This window comes from Mycteria americana, chromosome 6 (assembly GCF_035582795.1).
Source record: "Mycteria americana isolate JAX WOST 10 ecotype Jacksonville Zoo and Gardens chromosome 6, USCA_MyAme_1.0, whole genome shotgun sequence".
Taxonomy (NCBI): domain Eukaryota; kingdom Metazoa; phylum Chordata; class Aves; order Ciconiiformes; family Ciconiidae; genus Mycteria; species Mycteria americana.
This window is the reverse complement of record NC_134370.1, coordinates 63,170,491-63,191,181: the sequence shown is the minus strand read 5'-3', so window position 1 is coordinate 63,191,181 and position 20,691 is coordinate 63,170,491. Positions and strand designations below refer to the sequence as shown.

Genomic DNA, 20,691 nt, shown 5'->3' with positions numbered 1-20,691 from the left:
TTAATGGTCAGACAGGATGAGTTTTTGTAGGGGGAATGCGTACTGTTCATATCATTGTCATAGAAACATGGTTTCTTAGTACAGCAAAGCATGTGCATTTCTGACCTGAGCTCAGGCAGGGATGAAAATAGCTCAGAAGCCTGAGGTGGTCTTTAACAGAGGTATCGTTGCTTTCTATCAGTTGAACTGCTGCAAGACCTGGTGAACAGGAGCCTGGGCACTGCTCTTGGACAGCAGGTCAGCAGCAGTGCCATGGAACAAGAAGGAGGAGTTGGCCCCATCTCTCTCCCTAGAAGGGCAGAAACTTTTGGAGGATTTGACAGTCATCAGATGAACGCCTCCAAGTGTGAGTAGTTACATGTGTGCACATCAAGCATCTGTTAATATTACATGTCATTCTATCCTCTTGCTTCAGAAGGACTCCAACAGCTGGTGATTTGGGTTTCCCAACTCCTCTCCAATAATAGTTGATAGATAACAGATTAGGAAAAAAGCCTGTATACAGGTGGAATGATGGTAGCTGAGAACCCATGGCTACATGAGGACTAAACATCTGAACTCCTCACTCCTCTCTCTGTGCTCTCTCTAAATCATCCTTACTTCTTTACTTACATGCCACATAAAAGCATTTGGCTTTTTAATAGATTCATTTCTTCATGTTATTATTGTAATATCTGCAGCTCTGTTCTTCATTCTTCAGTTATCTTCCAGCAGGAGCGTGGTGCTGTTGCATTTGCGAATGGATGAGAATATCGCTGAATCAAGCACCTTCTCCCCAGCTCTGCTCTCTATGCATTTGTGTTCCACATACAACTGCATGTATTATTCCTGCAATTAAGTGTCTCCCAAAGAAATGTGTGAATATTGATTTCAGCTGCATAGTTGGCTGCTTCCCAATGCTCTCTTTCTTTGCCCTAGTCATCAGAAACTTCCCTGTCCTCAAATTCCTTTCTCTGTGGTCTCACTCATACTCCCAATACAGCCAGTTTTGCTGCGCTAGTGTCTGTCTCAACATTGGGATCGTTGGACCTTGTCTGACCTTCTGCATTAAAGGAGCAGTGTTAGCTCCAGACAGTCAGACACGAGAAGTATGTAGAGGTTTTCCCAGCTCTATTGGAAAGCTGCAAAGCCCTCCACAGGCCTTGTCATCATAATGACAAATATATTCACACTGGAAGGGTTTGTTTAGGGTTGTGCCCCTCTCTGTTGCAGTGATGAATGGGACAACCTCAGGCTGTTCATTGCCCAGCTCTAGGTTTTCTGTAGAAATGTCCTCTTTTGAATTAGACTGTAATTCAATAGTTGTAGGGGTTGGGGAAAAGAATGCAGGGCCTGTTTGTTCAGCTGGAGGCCGGGAGGCATGAAACCTGGCTTTCGTCTCCAGTTCTTCTGTTCACAACCTGTGCAACCTTGGGCAAGGCTTATAACCTGACTCCCCTTCGTTCTCCCCTCCAGCAAAGCAGAAGGGAGGTGTTTCCTCCTGCAAAGAGGTGGAAGGTCCCAGGACGTGGCGCAGGAGAGAAGGTCTGTTAGGAGGACTTGAGGGTCAGCCTTTAATAGCAAAGCCTGCCTGGGGGGTGGTGGGAGGAGAGGGCCTTTGCTCTAGGTATGGTGTCCTTCACGTTGCTGCAGATACAGGTGTATGTAAAGTTATTTATCATTAAAAGAGTGGCAGTAGAGAGGTTACCACTGCATGTGTGGGTTTTCCCCATGGGCTACATCTCAGCTTGCAAGGGGAGTGCAAGAGTCTTGGCAAGAGCCGGAGGTCCGAAGAGCTGTGCATCTCCTTTGCCGCCCGCGAGCAGAAGGGCAGTGCAGGTGGAGGGTGGCAGCCTTCTTGGCCCCACAGGTCAGTTCAGTCCTGCTCGGGAGCACTGGTAGGAGCCATCCAAGGGGGAAGTTAGAAAGAGAAGTCCAGTGTCCCTTTGAAGGTACAGGTTGCTGATAAGTAAGATTAAGGATAAATTGTTAGAGTAAAATTACACAGGGTATTGCGCAGCAGTATCTGACCCAGCTGTAAATTGCACTTACACAAGAGAGGCATTGAAACTATACCTGCAATGATATACCCTGATATAATGCTGTTATTGTTCTCCATCTGCCTTTATTCTGCCTCATGTCTTCTCAGCAAGTATTCTTTGGTAGCAGACAGCAGTGCGGGGCCTAGCCAAGAGCACCAATTAATAGGAGTGTTCCGAATTTATCAGCACGTTGTCTGAAACCAAAGTCAACCCTAATCTGAATTCAGATTCACTTTTTCTGGTGGTGCTGACGTGTTCTGTATACGTAGGGAGCAAATGCATTTAGTTAAAGTGTCAAGAGCTCTGTGTCCCCTTTTGTGAAACATCTGAGTTTCCTGTATTAAATTTCTCAGACATTAGCAAGTTCATCTGTGGCTTAAAATGTTGAATAACCAGTGTCAATGCTGGCTTCTTCCTTTAGGTGGAGCGAAAGATGAAGGCGACGATGCTCAGGATCTTCGGAGAACAGAGTCAGACAGCATTTTAAAGAAGGTATCGCTTGGTTTATCTGTCTGCTGCCACTGAGTTCAGATTTCAGAGAGTGACAGTTCAAGTCTTGAAAATTGCCTGAATTTCTTGACACTTAGATGTATCCTAATAAGTTAAAAATAAAATATAATTGGAAGTATGCAGCCAAAACCACTTTGCTGTAGCTAAAATCCTGACTTGAAAACCATTGCAAATCAGTAGTATTCCTTTGTGGCACAGGTTATCTGCCATCTGTCTGCAGATCAGCTAAAGCATGTGTTTAATTATGCATCGTTATTGAAATTATAAGGTCAGCTATAACCTTGCACCTATTCTTGCTGTGGATCGATCCGTCATATAACTACAAAATGATACCTAATTAACATTTTATTTTATATCATTTTAACTTGCCTAAAAAGCACGCATGAATTCTCCCAGAATGGAAGATGGAGGGGGGGGTTAATGTGTCTGTCATTAGTTCAGCTTCAGAACACATTTGCTGTGATTTGTCATTTGTCCTCATATTAAATCTGTGATCTTTTCATAGGGTGGAAATGCTAATCTGATGTTCATGTTGAAAAGGAATAACGAGGTAAGAATTGATTCCGTTGCTCAGCTGTTTCCTTCATTTAAGTGGCAAGTGAATTTGTCTCAATAGGTGATAATGTAGAAGAAAACACATTTCATTTGCTGAAGCGCATCTAGACTTTTAAATACATTAAGCTGAACCCACTGTGTCATTTATTTGTTTAACCTTGGATGTTCAGACAGGGAATTCACTGATTGTCATCTGCTTGCCAGCAGGATGATATGTGCTGATTATAGGCAGCAAGGGTTAATTACCACTAGGATGCACAGGGCTGTATTTATTGTGCATCTGCAGACAGAGGGAGTTTAATTTTATGTTGCAGGTGCAGTGAATTGGGGCAATTAGATTTCTATTCTCCCTTTGATACACATTCATAACTCCCAATTAGCATTAATGGCAGAATGAGAAGCAGTTCTCTTAATACTGGCTATCACACCACTATTGCAAATATTGCGGTGGTTTTTCTTCTTCTTAAAAGTAATTGTAGGATATGAGAGATTCAGAGAAATTTTTAGCTAGGCTAAAAATATATTTAGGGATAGGGCATTGCTCCAAAGTAGCTTGCTCTGTATTGATGCACGATGTGTTCGCATTTACCTGTATTTTCAAAGAGCCTCCATGAACACACCTGCTGTACTTGTGTGCCTGGTGCATTGCAGTTTTTCTGTCTAATGACAGTGGGGCTTGTATGGGTCAACCAGGGGTGGAAGAGTACAAATAGTCCACATTCATTTTAAGATTTCTTCTTTTGTCACCCCTTGAAGTTCTTTCCCTGAAATTTAAGTGAACTGCCGGGTTTCATCCCAATTACTCTGCTTGTTCTTGAGCAAGCTGATGCTGTGGGAAATAGCTTGCAGAGACAGTCCAGGAGTTCCCATGAGGTCTTTGCCGTTCAGTGCTTCTGCAGATATTTCCTCCCCTGCCACACCGACAGCTAGGAAAGTGAGGAAGATGATGCCAGGCACCTCTGAGAGATGTCCAAGGGATGTATTTGTGTACTGGAGGATGATGCAGTCATTGCAAGTGAAGAGTGAGAAAAACAAAGGGGTAGAGGGATGGCCGTACAGCTTGTCGGACCCACTGGTGGGTCACAGTGGAAAAGGAGGGTGCTTTACACATACCCTGGCACCCAGTGAGATCTAATAGCAACGCTTTTGTTTTCTCGCAGCAGGTCCTCCAAACCATTACCAGCCTCCATAAGCTGCTCAGTGCTTTGCAGGTAGGCTTGGCCGTTCATCCTGCTTTTGCATGCCACTTGCCTGAACTGCGCATCCTGCCAGCCAGTAACAGCCGCTTGCGCTTCGCCCCCCATCTCCCCTTCCCCTTTGCCTGTTACATCCCTGTGCGGCTGAATGCCCCACGGCTGGCTTGCAGGCAACGTGCCAGCAGGTCGTAGGAATGAGCTGCTGCCTAACTGAACCAGTGCTCGCCTGAATTTGGGAAGCTGCTGGGGGAGATGCTCTGCCAGCATCCTCTGGCAGCCCAGCCGTAAGGCAGCAGTGCTGAGCTGTGAATTTGGTGGGAGAAGAAGGGGTTCGATACAGCACCCTGAGGTTTTCCAGGATGGAGCCTCTCTCTGTGGAGAGGGTGCTGCAGTGATTTGTGTCCACTCTCTCCTAGGGCGTCGTGCTGCAGCAGGACACTTACATCGAGGACCAGAAGCTGGCTTTGAGCGAGAGGGCTCTGAGCCGAAGCTTCTTCCGGCCGACCTCACTGCTGGAGCAGGAGAAGCAGCGCAACTTGGAGAAGCAGCGCCAGGAGTTGGCCAACCTGAAGAAGCAACAGACACAGCACCAGGAGGAGAGGCGGAGGAGAGAGAAGGAGTGGGAAGTCCGGGAGAAGGAGCTGGCAGAGCAGGAGGCCCACCTGGCCCAGCGAGAGGAGCAGGTCCAGAGAGGGTGGCAGGATCTTGAGCGGGAGCGAGAGGAGCTGCAGGTGAAGAAGGCCTCCTACCAGCTCGACCTGGAGAGGCTTCGCACAGCGCAGAAGCAGCTAGAGAGGGAGAAGGCGCAGTTCAAGCAAGACGTGGAGCGATTAGCTCAAATGCGGCAGGAGCCTGACCACAACCAGGTAAATGATGTCAATGGCCAGGCTGCTGGTAAAGCCGTGCCCTGCAGGGAGCTCCCAGTGGCTCCTGGGCCAACTGCATGCCAGCAGCGATAGACCGATGCCAGCCTGGCCCTAGACACGCCATGGCCCTAGTATTTAAAACTGGCTCTTTCCTTGCATGTGATGTGCAGGGCTGCGTTTCTTGCACCTCCAGAGCTGCTGAGGCATTGCCAGTGTTGATGCAACGTGGTGTATTCAGGATGCCTGGCCAGTCTTGAGCAGTAGGTGGTTACAACAGCCTGAGCTCTGCCCACTTTTCTGTGCTGTGTGTTGGCGGATGGCAGAGCGGAGGTGGCTGGCTTGCAGAGAAGATGCCCTAGGCAATCCCAGGAGGTCAATACTGCCTTTGACGTTGGCCTTCACCTCATGGGAGCTGAGGTCTGGGGACAGGTCAGGCAGATGAGACGTCCTTCTTGGAAACAGCCTGAGCATTGTGGGTTACCTGCACCCTCCAGCTGTCACAAAAGCCACTTGCGAGACTGATAACTGCAGGGGAAGGCCGTTTGTACACTTCCATCCATCTTCAAAAGCATTCTCAGTCTCTAGCAAAGAGATGGGCATTGTCCCTGTCCTAAAGAGAGTGGGCGCCTGCAGTCTGGTGCTCAGTGAGCAAACATCCCTGGCTCTGTTTCAAGAGGCTTCTGGTGTCTGGCTGTCCACAACCAGAAAGAAAAGCCCACACGCAGATCCTGCTCTGTGCATTTTTCAGCAAGCTGGGGTTTATTTTTTTATAACTGTGCAGCAGTCTGGATGAGGAGAGCAAGCATCCATTGGCAAAACATGGGCTGAATTTGAACCTTAAGCCTGTTGTTGATCATTTGTTTGTTTGTAACTCACTAATTCTGAATGCTTAGAGCTGTAGCAAAATTAGTTTACAAATGTGGGATTGTGGAATGGAAATGATTTTGGGTGCCTGAATGGACTGATTGCGGAGCTCAGCAGTGAGCTCTGAAAAGCAAATCATCAGAGGAGGGCTTGCTCCCTCCTACCCCGGTTCCTGATCAGGCCAGAAGTTTTGCGAGCACACAGTGAAGCTGTTCCAGCATCGAGCACACGTAGACACATGAGGGACATGGATGCTATGTGAGAGGCTGAGAGGTAAAATAACTGCAAAGCCTGGGGCATCAGGAGAAGGAAGCACCTTTTTGAGGCAGGTATCTTACTGACATTTCAGAGCTATTAATAGAGGGTTTGGTGAGGCTTTGTTGAGCTGTTGTTTTGATCTTCCCTTTGAATGTGCGGGCTCAATTACATCCCGAGACAGCCGTTAGGAAAAAAAAAATTAGGAAAAATGCTTTTGCTTTCATCTGTTGCTTGGGAAGGCTTCCTTTGACACATGCCACGCCGGTGCTGTGTGCTGGCGTTCCCCTGCCAGAGAGGCACGCTTCTCCTTGGCCTTCTGCCACCGTCTGTGTGCGTGAACGATGCAGGGTGAGTCTTGGTGTTGAGATCTTAGAGAATATTTGCCTTTGGCTTGTTGATACATAGCATAGTACATGTAGGAGCAAAAGATACTGGAGCGTTACTCTCTATATGCCTTGTTTCTTCGTCTTAAACAGAGAGGGCTTCTTCTCTCATTGCTATGCCTGGATGGGGACCACTTTTTAGCTGGTGAATGGGCTGGATGTTGACATGGGCAAGCTCTGTCTGTCAGTGGTCTGGGAAACATCTTTCCTATCCAGGTTCTCTGTTAGCCTCTTTCATGCCCCAGTGAAACACTTCTCTTTTCCTTTATAGGTTTTAAATCTACATGTGAAACCTGCAAGAGTCCCCTCCCAGTCCAGCATCGATGAATCCTCCAAGCAGAAGAGCCCTTCCCTTCCTAAACAAGGGCACTTTGATGCAGAACTGTCTGTCTCCCCCAAAAGGAACAGTCTTTCAAGGACACACAAAGAGAAAAGCACTTTCCATTTGCTTAGCACAACAAACCAGACTAACAAGGCAGCTGAGGAACAGCCCCAGATGCCTACCCGCCTCTTCAGTTTAGCCAAACCAAAGGAGAAGAAGGAAAAGAAGAAAAAGGGCAGGGGACATCGCTCCCAACAGTCTGGTGAGTGTCATATGTGCTTTTTCAGGGTCGGTGGGCTGGCTTTTCTCTCCAGCCAGCAAACTTGTGGAAGCCACAAAATCTAGCCTTGAATGTGGATGGTAACACCTGGGGGATGGAGAAGATCAGCTGTGATAAGTGGAGTTCCTGGCTTGGAGTGATCTTCTCTGTGGGCTTTTCTGCCTGTTCTGCAGCCCTTGGCGTTGTCAGAGGGACACACTCTGCTCCCTGCTCATTCCCTTCCCCGTCCCATCCTGAGCAGCCTCCACGGGCTGGATTCTCCCTGTATTGTTCAGCTTGCTCTGCTTTGAGAAAGAAAATGTCCTGCTTCAGTATATGTGCTTTCAGAAGCGGCTGCTGAGATGCTTCTGACTACTGCAGCCCCTGCAGCATGGCTGTCTGCTTTAACTCCGTTGTAGTTTGGAAGTGATACCCGCAACCCTTCTGGTGGCCTCTCCCTTCCCCTTGAGCCGGTCTGTCTTGTCTCTTGATCTGAAAAAAAAACCATGCAGTTTTTTCTCTGGTAGTTTTGCATCCCCCTAGGGCTCAGTTCTGCACCTCAAACCTCTGACCCACATGAAACTTGATCTTATGCCCTCAGATGACCGGCTTATCCATATTAACTCACTGATGTTTTCTAACCTGTGCACAGGAAAGCTCAGCAATTATGAGATGTAATTTCATGGTAGCTCATCAGGGAACTGGACATCTTTTAAGGTGCCCAGGGGAAACAGCGGGGTTTCTGTGTGTGTGGAGTCCTGCTCTGCCTGCTGTATTCCTGTGCTCCCATAGTGATTCCCACCTGGTTTTTTGTACTGCAGATTCTCACTCATCAGAAGCACCTCCAGAGGGAGAGGAGATCTTCTGCTGAGCACGGACAGTTCCATTGGTCACTCTCGGTGTTGGTACAGTGGACATCTCCCTGCCTGCTCCACAGCACGCTGCTGGTGCCTGCATCTGACAAGCATCTGGAGGTTTTAAATAAAACATGTTACGAAGTCTGTTAAGTGGTGGGAAAGGGCCTCTCTCCTGTGGTTTTGCGTGAATTCTCACCACAGAGGCTGACTGCACGGCAAATAGTACCGACTCTCTGTGCAAACCTTGGGTTAAATGGATTGGGGTAGATGTTTTCTGTCTCTTCTTACTGCTAAAGTATGAGAGAACATAGCCTTAAGGGGTCTGTGCCTTCAAATTCCCCTTTTCTGGGGAACGTAACCAAACCCAAGCATTTAGCAAAAGATTAGGACTCTACAAATGGTGCGTACACACTGGCATATATATACTGTATATATACATATTACGTTATCTATGTATCCACTGGGATATGCTTACAGTCTGTACAGCCAAGCTGAGCTCGGCCCATGGGGATAGATGATACCTGATGACTTTCAGGGAGCATGTAGATATTAAATATCTTGCCCTCACTGCTCCGATTGTAACACCATTGACTTGCACACCCCTTTTGTGCTCATCGTGTATGGACTGTATGGTTTCAGAAAGGTACCTTACACCAGCAAGCAGTAACAACGTTCAAAACAAAAATTCAGAGGAAAAAAAAAAAATTTAAAGTAATTATGAAAGATTTCCATGGGGCAGAGGATTTAAATAATCAAACTGTTTCCAGAATCAAGCAGAATGTCTTTGGGTATATTTAAAATGATGCAAAAAAGAGAAATTTGGTAGTCTTGTAAGGCAACCCCAGGGAGTCAGAACAAACAGTGTTCAAGTGGGAACAACTGTAAACAACTTTTTTTTACACAATCTCTTTGAGCTCCAGCTCACTCCTTCCCATCCCCTAAGTAAAGATTTTTTTTTTTGCCAGAATATAGTTCTCCAGTTGCATTTGACATCCCTTCATGACAAGCCTGATGACTTAGTGGAGAGATGACCGAAAATCTGCTTTTAGGGACCTTTGCTCTGTTACTTGTATTTTTCTTCCCCTACTTTTTGTGTTAACATTGGGCTTCTGTTTCTCTGGATTTTCTCAGCTTCCCTTGCTCCTTTCTAAGGCAGAATGAGACAACAGCATTTGAGAGCACTTCAGCGAGATGTCGCAGGTCAGGGGACTGAGTGCTGTGAGCAGAGCAAACGCCAAAGAGGCGGCTCCTAGTTCCTACGCCTATACAATACCATGCACTTATGAACCGTTTCTGGGGAGATAATACATTCTCATGGACAGAAATGCTGTGGGACAGGTCCAAAGGTCCAGCGTGGCAGGTCCGTTTCCATCACCGTGGGCTCTGGGATGAAAAGTGTCCGTGTGCCCCCGTGTTGCCATCAGCAGAAGGGGAAGGTCTGAGGGTGGCTCTCGCTATGCCGACTGTGAGGTGTTTGTACAGCTGTTGAATACAGGGATGTATTCAGCGGGGGAAAAGAAATGCAGCGAGCCAAACTTTTTTCCAAAATTACTGTTCTTCCAAACCCTCTCAGGGGACTTGCCCAAGCGGATTTGTAAATGGTTACAAGACACTATCAGCTTCAGAATAGCTCAAGGGTTTGCTCAGAGTTCGAAGCTGTCAAGTGTGTTTCCTTTCCTACCAGTTTTCTTAAAAAAAGAAATATTTCTCTTCTTGCACTGTTGTTTGATTTCAGTTTGCTCTCTGGCTTCTCACAAGCTAGTAACCCGCAGCAGTTTTCAGAGTTCGGTGCTGATGAGTATCAGCAGCGTTGATGGTGAGGTGGATGCTTAGACTGGTCTGTCTTGGTCAGTGCAGGAATCCTAAACTGCCTGCTTGCTTTTGAAGCTCTCTAAACTATTAAGACTCAAAAAAAAAAAAAAAAAAAAGGAAGAAAGGAAAAAGGTTTGACATTTATTTTTATTTTGCTTTTTTTAATATTATTTGGTGCTTGTTCTTAATTGCAAGCAGGGCTTGCAAAAAATATTTATCTTTCTGTTTATTTGAAAGAGTTCTTTTTTTAAAAGACGTTTACTTCGTTTTATTTTTTTATTTCTTTTTACTTTTTATTTTGCTTTTGTTTGGGGGTTTGAGGGGTGGTTTGGTTTTTTCTTTCCTTTTTTTTTTTTTTTCTCCTTACCAAGATTTTGGTAAACCAAATATTCTTATCTCCCTGTTTCCTACAAAACCAGGGTTTGAGCAGTGCTGCTTAGCAGCCCATGCCATATCCAGATTTACACAATTTCAACTGAGAGCTTTCTTTCAGGCTGAGCATCTTTGAGCCAAAAAACGTCTGGAAAAAGAAGCAGTGACTTCAGACGAGGCTCCTCCTATCAGTTACTTTCCTTGTTTAAATATTCTGTTTAGGTTTTCTCGTACCTTTTGGAGGCAAAGGAAGAAACAAAACGTGGAGCATCTTGCAGTGACGTGAGGGTCAGTCGCTTCTCCGGGGAGATACAGGCAGCTCTCCTGAACCTGAAAGGAGCTGAATGAGGCATGTGCTGGTGTTGTGGTGTTACCTTTTTCATAAGAAAACCACCAATTTTAGAAAATAGCTTCTGCCCTGCTATTTATATCTGCAAAAATGCATGTGCCAAGGTGAAATTTTTGGAAACCAAAGCAGTGCATGGCTCATTTACTGTTCTGTAAACAGCGATCAGGTTCCCGGTATTTCTGAAAGTTCCTCTCGGTCTGTAATAGCCTTTGCCAGTATGAGCTTTTTGTTTCATCCTTCTGTCTTTTTCCCAGTCCCAGTGCATCTTGAATTTCTGACACGGGAATGTCCCATCACTCCAAGAAGGGCATCAAAAGGGAGACGCATGACCCAGGGCAGCAGGGCTGAGTCTCTGCCTGGCTTGACCATCTCTTCTGGCCTGTGCAAATCCAAAGGAGCATTCAGTGCCCTAAGTGCAAATAGTGTTTGTTAAGTGATCTCCTAAGGTCTCCACGGTTTCTCGTCAAAGAAACCCATGGGCATGAATCAGACATATACTGACTAGAAATACTGTGTATCAAAGCTGTGTCTTAAATTCTGGTGGACAGGCCTTTGTCCCTGGAGGATGTATGTTACTGCATGATTCACTTTTTTGGAATGAAGCCTTTACTCCCACACTGCTTCCTCCTTCTTTCACCTTTAGGAAGGTGAGGGCTTGTTTTTATCTCTTTAGCCTTTTCTTTTTGTCCCTCTCAGGTTTTCTTTGGAAAGGCTTGGCATAGGTTCCCAGAGTTGGATTCCTTCTCTGATCCCTGCAGGTTGCCTAGGGTTGTCTGCTAGAGTATGGTCCCAGCTTTACAGCACCGAAGCCTTTCCTCTTCCTGGCCTTAAAATTGCATTTGCTCCAGTTCCACACCTGGCATCCACCCTGCAGTTGTTGAAAGCATGTTATTTCTTCAGCCCAGCCTGATGCTGTATCTTGTTCCCAGAGCCAGTCCCTTGATCCCATTTGGAGCACCCAAGCCACCCAGTTTTGCATTGGGTTCCTGGGACACAGAGCAGGTTCAAAAATGTCTGTGCGAAGCTCGTATTGTTGGAGGGAGAAAAGGACCCTGCAAGGGCTCTCGGAGCTTTATTTGCTAGTGTTTCATGGAGGGAAAAAACCCAGAGTTTCCTTTCCTTGGGCTTTTCTTTGCCTGGTCTTTGTCACTGCCCAACAGAAGGGGTTTCAATGACTGGGGAAGTGGGAGCGCAGGCTCAGATGAAGTACAAAAGTGGTCAGTATTAGCTGGGGCTATCAGAATACCCCAGCGATAGAGAGTAGCTGTAGCAAATGGTGTGAGACTCGATGGAGTTGTGTGGGGTTGGCCTTAGCTTCCTTTAAGTGAAGTGATCATCTCAACCTGTAACTTGATGTCAGTTTGATGCCCTAAAGCACTTTAAATGGAACTGGTCTTGGCCCTTTTCATTTTGGTTACGTGGAGACAATCAGCTTTGTCATTGCTCCCCCCTCTGCATCCCCAGCAAAATCTGAGCTGCAAGTAGGCATATTCCTGGTTTGGTTTGGCTTTACCCCGGGAGGGGAGGAAGGGCCAGCTTTTTGCATTATTTTTAGACCGAAGTGGGTGTGAATCTGACTACAGTCCCACTGCAGACAGGGTGAGGGGCAGGACCAGAGGAACTGGCTTCTGATGGCTCAGGTGTATCCCTGGGAGAGCCCATGCCAGTGTGACCATCACCTTCCTCACAGCAGGTACTGCTGCCGGTAGGGAAGCCATCCCACCAGCAGTTTGCCCTCCACCTCCTTTTCCTTGGAGAAACCCTGAGCAAAGGAGGTGTGGGGGGATACAACCAAATAAGTGAAGTGAGGCCCTTTCCGTGCACTAAGTTATTTACTGTCCAGGCCATTGGGAGACCTCCCAGGTCCCATCCCTGGGGCAGGAGCTCTCACCACCACTGAGGGTGGACTCTTCTTTTCACTCTTGAAGTTTGACCACTGCTGAGAAGCACAGTAATGCCATTAGCTTATGCGGATCTGTACTGCCTTTCAAAGGCGAGAGCATCCATAGAGTCTGATCATCTTTGCACCTTCCTTGAGGCACTAGGGTATCTCAAAGCTGTTGCTGAAACACCCAAATCCAGTCCTTCCAAATGCCACCGAGTCAGAAGAGCTTCATCAGGTGCCAAATCCCAAGGAAGCTGTCTAGAATATCTGTGGCACAGGGCAAGGGAGGACTTGGCAGGGGGCACAGGAGAGTATCTGCTAAAATCCCACAAAACATTCCTTGTTAACCAGAACTCTGGAAATTATTCTGCCTGCTGGCCAGGTTTGGGAATTTAACATAATTTAAGGCACCCTTTTAAATAAAAAACCTCCCCTGCTGCTCATAACTCTTGCTTCATTTGTCAGAAGGGGCAGCAATCAATGATTCTTGATCCGGTGATGCAGCTAAGTTTTAAAGATAGGCGAGCTGAACTGGCTTAATCTCGTACACCTCGTGCTCTTGAGTGATGGGAAGCGTAACGCTAGCTCCCTTCCCGCCTGCGTTTTCAGGGCTCGGTGCCCTTTCTTTCCACACGTATTTCACTGACACTGATGCTTTGCCCAAATATATTCAGCTTCCATTGCTTGGGGGGAGGGGGGAAGAGGATAGCATTCACTGCTTTGCATACAGCTATAAGCTTCGTATGTATTTAAGCTGTCTATAGGTATCCATCCTTTCCATGCTCTAAAGTATTTTACTATTTTCTTTATCGATATTAAACACTGACTCAAAAAAAAAAAAAATCCATGTCCAGTTCAGTTCGCCTATGGTTAAAGTTTAGCCTGGTGTTTATTCTGTACTAATACGGAATGCACTTGAGTAACTCCTAGAGTGTTGAGGAGGTGTATTGTAATAACCTGATATACCTCTGCCTTTGTTTTTTTTCTTAAAAAAAAAAAAAAAGAATAAAAATGCTTTGCATTTTCATGTTGAACCCATTGAAGAAAAAAAGTTTAAAAAAAAAAAGTTGAAAAAAAGAATTTTTAAAAAAGAGGGTAAAACCTAATTGCTGTATGTTAATTTGTAATTATGTAAAAATTCAGCAGGTTATTGACTGTAAAATTCTTCAGTTTTTCTGTGACTTGCCAGAAACCATTAGGTTTTGTAACAAGCTTTTATTGTCTTTTATTTATCTTCCTTTTTAGTTATCAGCGTCAACCTCTTGTAAAGTCATTTTTCCTCTAAATAAATTTGATTTTAAGTCTGAGTTTTTGCCCAAATTATTTCCATACCTTTGGTGTTTCTGCTGTTGACTTTGTTGCACCGAGGCTGAATGAATAGACGTAACCCTACCTGTAATCAAATGTTTGCATTGCTTTTATCATCTGGATTCCAGTCTGCACCCATTGGACTCTCTTAACTTATTTTCCTTCTCTTAGAAGTTTTGCATTTTGCTGAAGGGCATATGGCCACAATGATATTCAGCTCCCTGGGGTTTTTTTCCCCCCAAATACAGGGCTTTTCATCTTTTTACAAGAAGAGGAAGTGTCACAGCCGTTATCTCAGCCACTTCAGCTCCATAAGCTGAGAGGAATGGCAGTCTGGTGGCTGCACGTGCTGTCTCCCGGCATAGAGTTTCTGTAACCCGCTAAAATAGCCCGGCGTCTTCAGCAAATCCTAGACACGGGGGGTTTTATCTCATTTGGCTGAGACAACTAGACATGCTGCGTCTCATCGCAGGGACGGGGATGGGGAGAGAAGGAGGGATGTTTGCGCTCACGATGTGGTGTGCTTTACGTATTTCCACGTGCCCTGCAAGAGGAGGCCCAGCAGAAACGCTGTAGCCGGCATCCAGCTCGTTCCTCTCGCCTGGGGAGGTGAAGGTACGTCGTGTTCCCAGCGCCTGCAGGCTTCAGTCCGGGCAGAAGAGGGTGCCAAAAGTACAGAGCCAAAGCAGAGTTTGCTCCGCAGCACGATGAGGAGCCGGCACGGAGGACCACGACGGCTGGCGTTTCTCCACCGTCATTTTCTTTTACCTGGACAAGCGATCATGGCTGCCCCTGTACCGCTGGTCCTGCATGGGACTTGAGCATCCTCTCCCCAGGCGGAAGGAGCAGGGAGACCTGCACCCTTCATCCTCTGCGTATTGATTTTGAGGCAGAGGAATTGCTTCATCTCCATCTATTATTTCACTTGTCTTCAGAGGTGAGATAGGGAAGGGGAGACGAGGCTTGAGGGGAATCAGATGTATTGATCAAAGCCTTCAGTTCATCGACACCAACACTGCTTGGCGGTGTTGGGTTGTTTCTTAACAGGCATTAGGAAATGCCCACCCACCCTCCTCTGCCGTTAGCCGGCAGTGCGCTGCGTGTCTTTTTACCCCTCCTCACAGCTGTGTTGCATGTGCTGTTCTAAAAACCTGAATCATGTCAATAAACCCAAACCTACGCCCTGTCACGCAGCACTCGCTCCGAGCCGGGCAGCTCCCCGGGTGTGAGACAGGAGATGAAAGAGCGCGTTTATCTCAGCGGCTGGTCAGTAGTCCTCATTTTATTTGCATTCCCATTCGTCCCAGCTCACCTATTTACCGAAGCGAATAAAAGCTTTTGCCAAACCGTCGGCTCCTGTGTATGGTGTTTAAAGAGCGCGTTTTCCTGTGGCCCCTTTTGGCTCTGCAACCTGGGTGCCCGACAAAAGCACCGCTTGGGTTACCCCAAGCCTTTGCACCGCTGCAGTGAAACAGCGGCGGCTGCTGCTGCTGCTGGCAACGCTGGTTCACCAGGCTGCTACGATACATCGGGCATTGGTCGTGGGAGGAGGAAGAGCATATTTACTGGTGGCAAATCACATGTAGAAAACCAAATTCTTGCTGAATCAAGCTCTTGCCAGGGAAAGGCCGGGGTGCAGAGCAAACCAGGCAGCGTGAGCTTCTCTGGTCCTGCACGTTGCAAGCCAAACCACCCGTTTCCATAGGCCAGAGGGGAGCCTGGGCATGCAATGCAAATTGCCTTTGGCAGAGGAGGAAACGAAGGACCCCACCTCTCCAGGCCATCTCCACGTGGCAGTTTGAATATCCTAAACCAGCTTTCCACAACCTCATCTGCAGTCCGTTCTCTGAGCCACTGCGGCATGGCTAAGGTGATGAAATGGGTGTTCTCGCCAGACCACGTGGGTCAATTATTTTAGATGGTCCCCAAGCAGTAGTGATGTGTTTCTGAGCATCCCAGGTTTCTTGCCCAGGCTTTTCCTTAGCAACCAAGGTCAGAGCAAAAGATCTGTGCGTGGCCGTGTGGTGGGTCATCTGGATGTGGTTGGACTTTCACTGGCAGCTTCACCTAAAAGGGGTCATAAAGGATCCTTACACTTGGATGGGACTCTATCTAGAAGGAGCATTGACGGGCGAAGGAGAGGCTCTTCGGAAATACGGTTTGGTGACACCTTTAACGTTTGCATTATCTGCGTTTCCCCTTTGCGTTATCTGCGCTTGCCCTTTGCTGGGTTCAGTCCCGGCGCTGGCTCCAGGGTGAGAAACTGGAGGTCTGGGAGGGCACAGCGCGAGCTGGGCTGGGGCTTGCAGACAGGCTGCTCATTCAGGGAGCTTTTATTAAGAGAAGGAAAGGCAAAACCCTAATTAGTTCAGTGAGTGAGTGAGATGCCTTGTGAGCAGGTACAAGGTGAACGGTAAAGGAATGACTTATCTTCGCCATAGAAGGCACCAGGGTTTTGTTACTTACTTAGAGGGATGTTAAACACTGCAAATGTGTTGATTTGTTTGGGGTTGGAACATGTTTAAATTCAGGGGAAAATAGTATTTGACACTAGCAACTGATACGCGTGAGCACCCCCAGCCCTCACAGGGTTGGGCAGACACAGTGGGTTCCCCTCATCCCCCCAAAAAAGCTATCTTCACACCCATCTTGTTGAAGCTATCTTCAACAAGGCTTTGCTCCAGCGCCGGCTCTCCTGCCCTCGGTTCCGCGCTGGCTCGGGGGAGGATGCTGCAGGTTCGAGACCAGCCTCCCCCCCCCGCTGCCTGCACAGCCCTGTCCCGCTCTCCCTGCATCCTGGGGCTCCTTTTGCATGTTGCTAACTTGTTCAACAAGGCTATAAACAGCAACCTTCGCTCGTGGCTGGAGGACATCCCAGCGCCTCAGCCAGGCATCCCCAGCGGGATGGAGCTGAGGTTTGTTTCCTGCTCCCTGACGGGGCCGGGGTGAGCCCCGGGAGGGTCCCTAGGGGAGCTTGTTTAAGTCCCTTTGCTCTCTCCTTTCTTTACGGTCCATCCCTTGCACAGATGCAGTTCAGCTGGCAATTCCCGATACCCCCGGACCTCTCGCCGCAGCCCGGCGTCTCTCCCTCCGGCGCTCGGCGACTCCAGACGCTCTTTCTTTCCCCTTTCCTTTCACCAAAGAGCTGCTTCTTACCGGCCGTATCTTTCCAGTCAGCCTAATTAGACGGGAGACTAATTACAGCCGAGCAGGAGCGGTGAGTCATTAGCAGAGCTGTATGGGAAGCCCCAGAGCCGCAGCGAGCCCGGCGGGGCAGCAGGGTGGCAGGGGAGGGGGCCAGGGCACAGCGGGCACTCAGCTGGGTGCAGAGAAGCGGCCGTCGGAGGAAAGCGGCTGCTGTTTGCGTGTGCGTGTGTAATTCCTCCAGACAGGGACCCAGAGATGGAGTAATGGGTGTTTACCTGCCACCCTGCAACTGCTGGAGAGCCAAGCGGCAACACGCTGCGGGCCCCGGTGCTGCTGGGCTCGCATCTGGGCCGGGGATGTCTGTCCATCCTACCCAGCCAGGGAAGTTAGAAACCAAAAGGACTTTTTCTGGTGGCCCTTAAGCTTTTTTCTCCTTGTTTCGTTTCTACTCATCCCTTTTAATACATGGCTATCCCCTACGACGGAGCAGAGCCAGCATCCTGGGGACCTGCTGGTGGCTGTAGGGAGAAGGGTCCCTGCTGGGGTGGAAAAAGAGAGTAAGGGGAGCAGCAGCAAAGGGCAGAACTGCAATGTTTTCTCTGGACGGAGCTGCAGAACTGGGGTTAGGTGTGATGCTGGGACTGAGAGGTGGGACTTCTATTGGTGATTAAATCATGTCCTGGCTGAAAGCGCCAGCGGCTTTTTGATGAGCACAAGTTGTGCCATCCTGGCATGGCCCTGGACCACTCCTCCAGCCCCAGCTGGGAAGAGAGGCCTTCCCAAGAGAGCCAGGACTGAAAAAAATGCAAATTATTTGATTCCTGAGCTCCGTGGTCCCCGAGGGATGTCAGGAGGAATGAAAGGACACATTGGCTAGCCAGGATTGGCCCTCTTGAACCCTGCCGCCATCTTCATTTGGAGGGGGGGCACACAAATACAGAGGGGTCCTTGTCCGCGATGTCTGTGAGATACAGCCGTCGGTGCAGCGTGCGCTGGGGAGAGGGAAGTGAGATGTCCAGGCGCTGACAGCGTGAAAGCCAGGCTTTCTTCCACCTAATTGGATTTGTTATTCAGCTGAGAAACGCTGAATGGCTTGGGTGGGCTCCGAGCTTGCGATTTCAGCGAGGAAGTCGGGATGATGCAGTAAAGTAGGTCACACTGCTGCAAACAGGGTTGACGGTTTTGCACAACAGCCGATGATGTTAAATAAGGAGGTGGTGAAAGGGAAAGAAAAGGGAGATTGTCAGGAGGAAGAAAAAAAATGAGCTCAGCCTCTGCTATTCACTCCCACGAGTCCCTGCCGCAGGCTCCCATCTTGGCCCCCCAGCACTGCTGCCTGCACCAGAGGGCACCGGGCTCCCGCTCTGCACTGGAGCAAGAGGGATTGGGCCCAGTTTAAATTTCCAGTTGGTTGTGGGGAGCTGGGAGCAATGGTTTCTCCTGCTCTTGGAAGCTTAACTTCATTCGTGAGCAGCGTTTTCTGGAGTGGCAGTTTGCGAGCCCGGACCCTTTACAGGGACTACACCGTGTTGGGTTTATCCCAGGGGAGAAGGTGCGTGGGGAATAGGAAAACAATTTGACATGGGACATACCGCGGGAGGACGTGCAATGCTGGGGCGTTAATTAACATGCAGGAGAAGATGGCAAGCCAAGGACACGAGGCTTCAGTGCTCTGTGTAGACATGGATGAATTTGAAAGCATGTTGGGTGGCTGGAAAAAACCACTCCTCCACTCTAATTATGAGTCTAAAATGGCAGAGCCAGCCTCTGGATGAATGTGGGGCTTCCTCGAACACCGGAGGCATTAAATCACCAGCTACAGTGCTTTTAATTGACTCTAGTGACAAAGGGAAAGCGAGCTCAGATGATAATTCCCTGTAGGGCTTCACCGCACAACAGTATCATTTCAAGGGCAGCTGGGGTCAGGCTGGCAAAATGCATATTTAAAAACCAACAAGGCACTATGGGTTTCATTTAAATAAGACATCGGAGTATCAGCCTTTTGCATCTGGGGAGGTTCAGCATGGTTAGTCCCTGGGGATGGAGGTCCCAAGACCTGGGCCTGGGAGAGGTCTGGTCTCACTAGCTCTGCCTGCCCACTCCCATCTCCAAGCATCTCCCTGCCCTCTCCTCCCAAATGCTTTTTGGAGGATGGGGAGCTCCCCGTTACAAAGCTGGGGAACCGAGGTGGAGAGAGCCTGTGGGCAAGCTCCAGACCGGGCCAGAGGGTGGGCGGAAAGGAGCTGTGTCCTGTCCGAGCTCTCCTGTGGGACCGGGCCCCTGCAAAACAAGGCAGGAGGTAGGTGTGGGACCAGCCACCCTTCGGTGGCCCGGCTCTGCCGGCAGCAGTTTCCTGCCGTGCCTGGGTCCGAGCAAGGGCCGGATCCTTGCAAGACCCTGCACCTCTGGAGGATCTCTGTGCCGGGCTCCTGGCCACCTCTTGGGGAAGATGTCTGAGCTCCTGCCACCCTCCAGCGAGGCTGGCTATAGCATGTGGGCATGTTTCCCAGGAGCCTGGGAACACACAGTCCCTGTAACGCCACCAGACAGGACTCTTTCCCAAGCACTCGCTCCCAGACAAAGCTGAGCTTGACCTGCTGAGATGGCGAAAAAGCTCTTTGAAAAAAGCAAAACAAATCACGTTTACATTTCTTCCCCTGTACCTCCCAGTTAAAAACCCAGCCCCGCTCTGGCTGTAGGGTTACTCTGACTGTTACATCTGTTTCCATCTCCTACTCCCCTTTTATTTTGTTGCTGCTAACCAAAAAACTTTTGTATTTTTGCATCGCATTTAATTCCATAGCAACAGGTTGCTGCTGTGACAGCAGCTGCTGATTGCTTTTGAATTGCCTTTCAGGCAAGCTCCAGAATAAATACAAAAGAGCAGGTCTTTGCATGGCTCATATCAAAGCCAGCCAGTCGCAAAGCCTCCCGAGATGGTATTTAAAGTCCCAGAGTCCCATATAAAACCTGAATCAACAAAACTGAAAGGGATTTCATTCACACACTCCCTCTCTTTTTCGCTCTCCTGCTCATCAAACAGTAATTTCCACCCTGAACTGGTTTCCCAAAGGGCTCTTTAATGAACTTTTTCTATGGAGCCTTACACTCGTATCTGCCCAGCTCACGTCGGCTAACACGGCTGCCCACCCAGCTCCCGCAGGCAAGGAGCCACGTTCCCAGTCTCCTTTACAGCTCAGAAATTCAGGCTTCACATCCCTTTGAGACCGTGCATAACACCCGTAGCAAGTTTTGCTTCCCAAGCCCAACGGCCCCTGCTAGTAAGACAGGCAAACAGCAAACACGAATTTGCAAGGGTGTGTGTTTTGCCCGGTGCCCATTAGCTGCTCTGGGCAATGCTCTTGTGCTCCCCGTCCTGAGCAAAGCTGGAGCTGCTGGTCTCGTAGTGGGGGAGAGCCCAGAGCCGTCCCAGGGCAGGGCTGGATCGGGCCCCCGCTCCCCTGGCATGGGGGGAAACGCACACGGAGGAGAAGTCTGAACAGGAGCCCCAGCTGGAAAGCCCATCTTGCCTGTCAATGGGCCCCTTTCTTGGGAGCTGCAGCAGCCAAGCGAAGGCAAATAAGGAAAACAGAAGTATAAATTCTTCTTGTCTTCCTTAGAAATTACTGGCTTTCCCTGCAGGAGTATGGCTGTGTCTGGGTTGGGCCCTCTCAACCTATTTGGCAGGTATTAGCATTGCGGACTTGCAAGTTTCTCCTAAAATGAT

General features: G+C 48.6%; 1 protein-coding gene across 13 annotated transcripts in view; it reads left to right on the top strand.

The window, feature by feature from the left end:
- AKAP13 (A-kinase anchoring protein 13) overlaps positions 1-13,816 on the top strand; it is a 227,406-nt gene extending 213,590 nt beyond the window's left edge. For 8 of the 13 annotated variants that reach the window (XM_075506242.1, XM_075506248.1, XM_075506243.1 and 5 more), the window contains 8 exons: positions 182-346; positions 1,456-1,524; positions 2,443-2,513; positions 3,037-3,081; positions 4,247-4,297; positions 4,699-5,148; positions 6,925-7,237; positions 8,056-13,816. In XM_075506242.1, the coding sequence (XP_075362357.1) occupies positions 182-346; positions 1,456-1,524; positions 2,443-2,513; positions 3,037-3,081; positions 4,247-4,297; positions 4,699-5,148; positions 6,925-7,237; positions 8,056-8,105 (1,214 nt within the window). In that variant the 3' untranslated portion in view covers positions 8,106-13,816. The remainder of the gene's footprint in view (positions 1-181; positions 347-1,455; positions 1,525-2,442; positions 2,514-3,036; positions 3,082-4,246; positions 4,298-4,698; positions 5,149-6,924; positions 7,238-8,055) is intronic. The other 5 variants (XM_075506255.1, XM_075506249.1, XM_075506254.1 and 2 more) reach the window with 3 other exon arrangements.
- Positions 13,817-20,691: the final 6,875 nt, after the last annotated feature.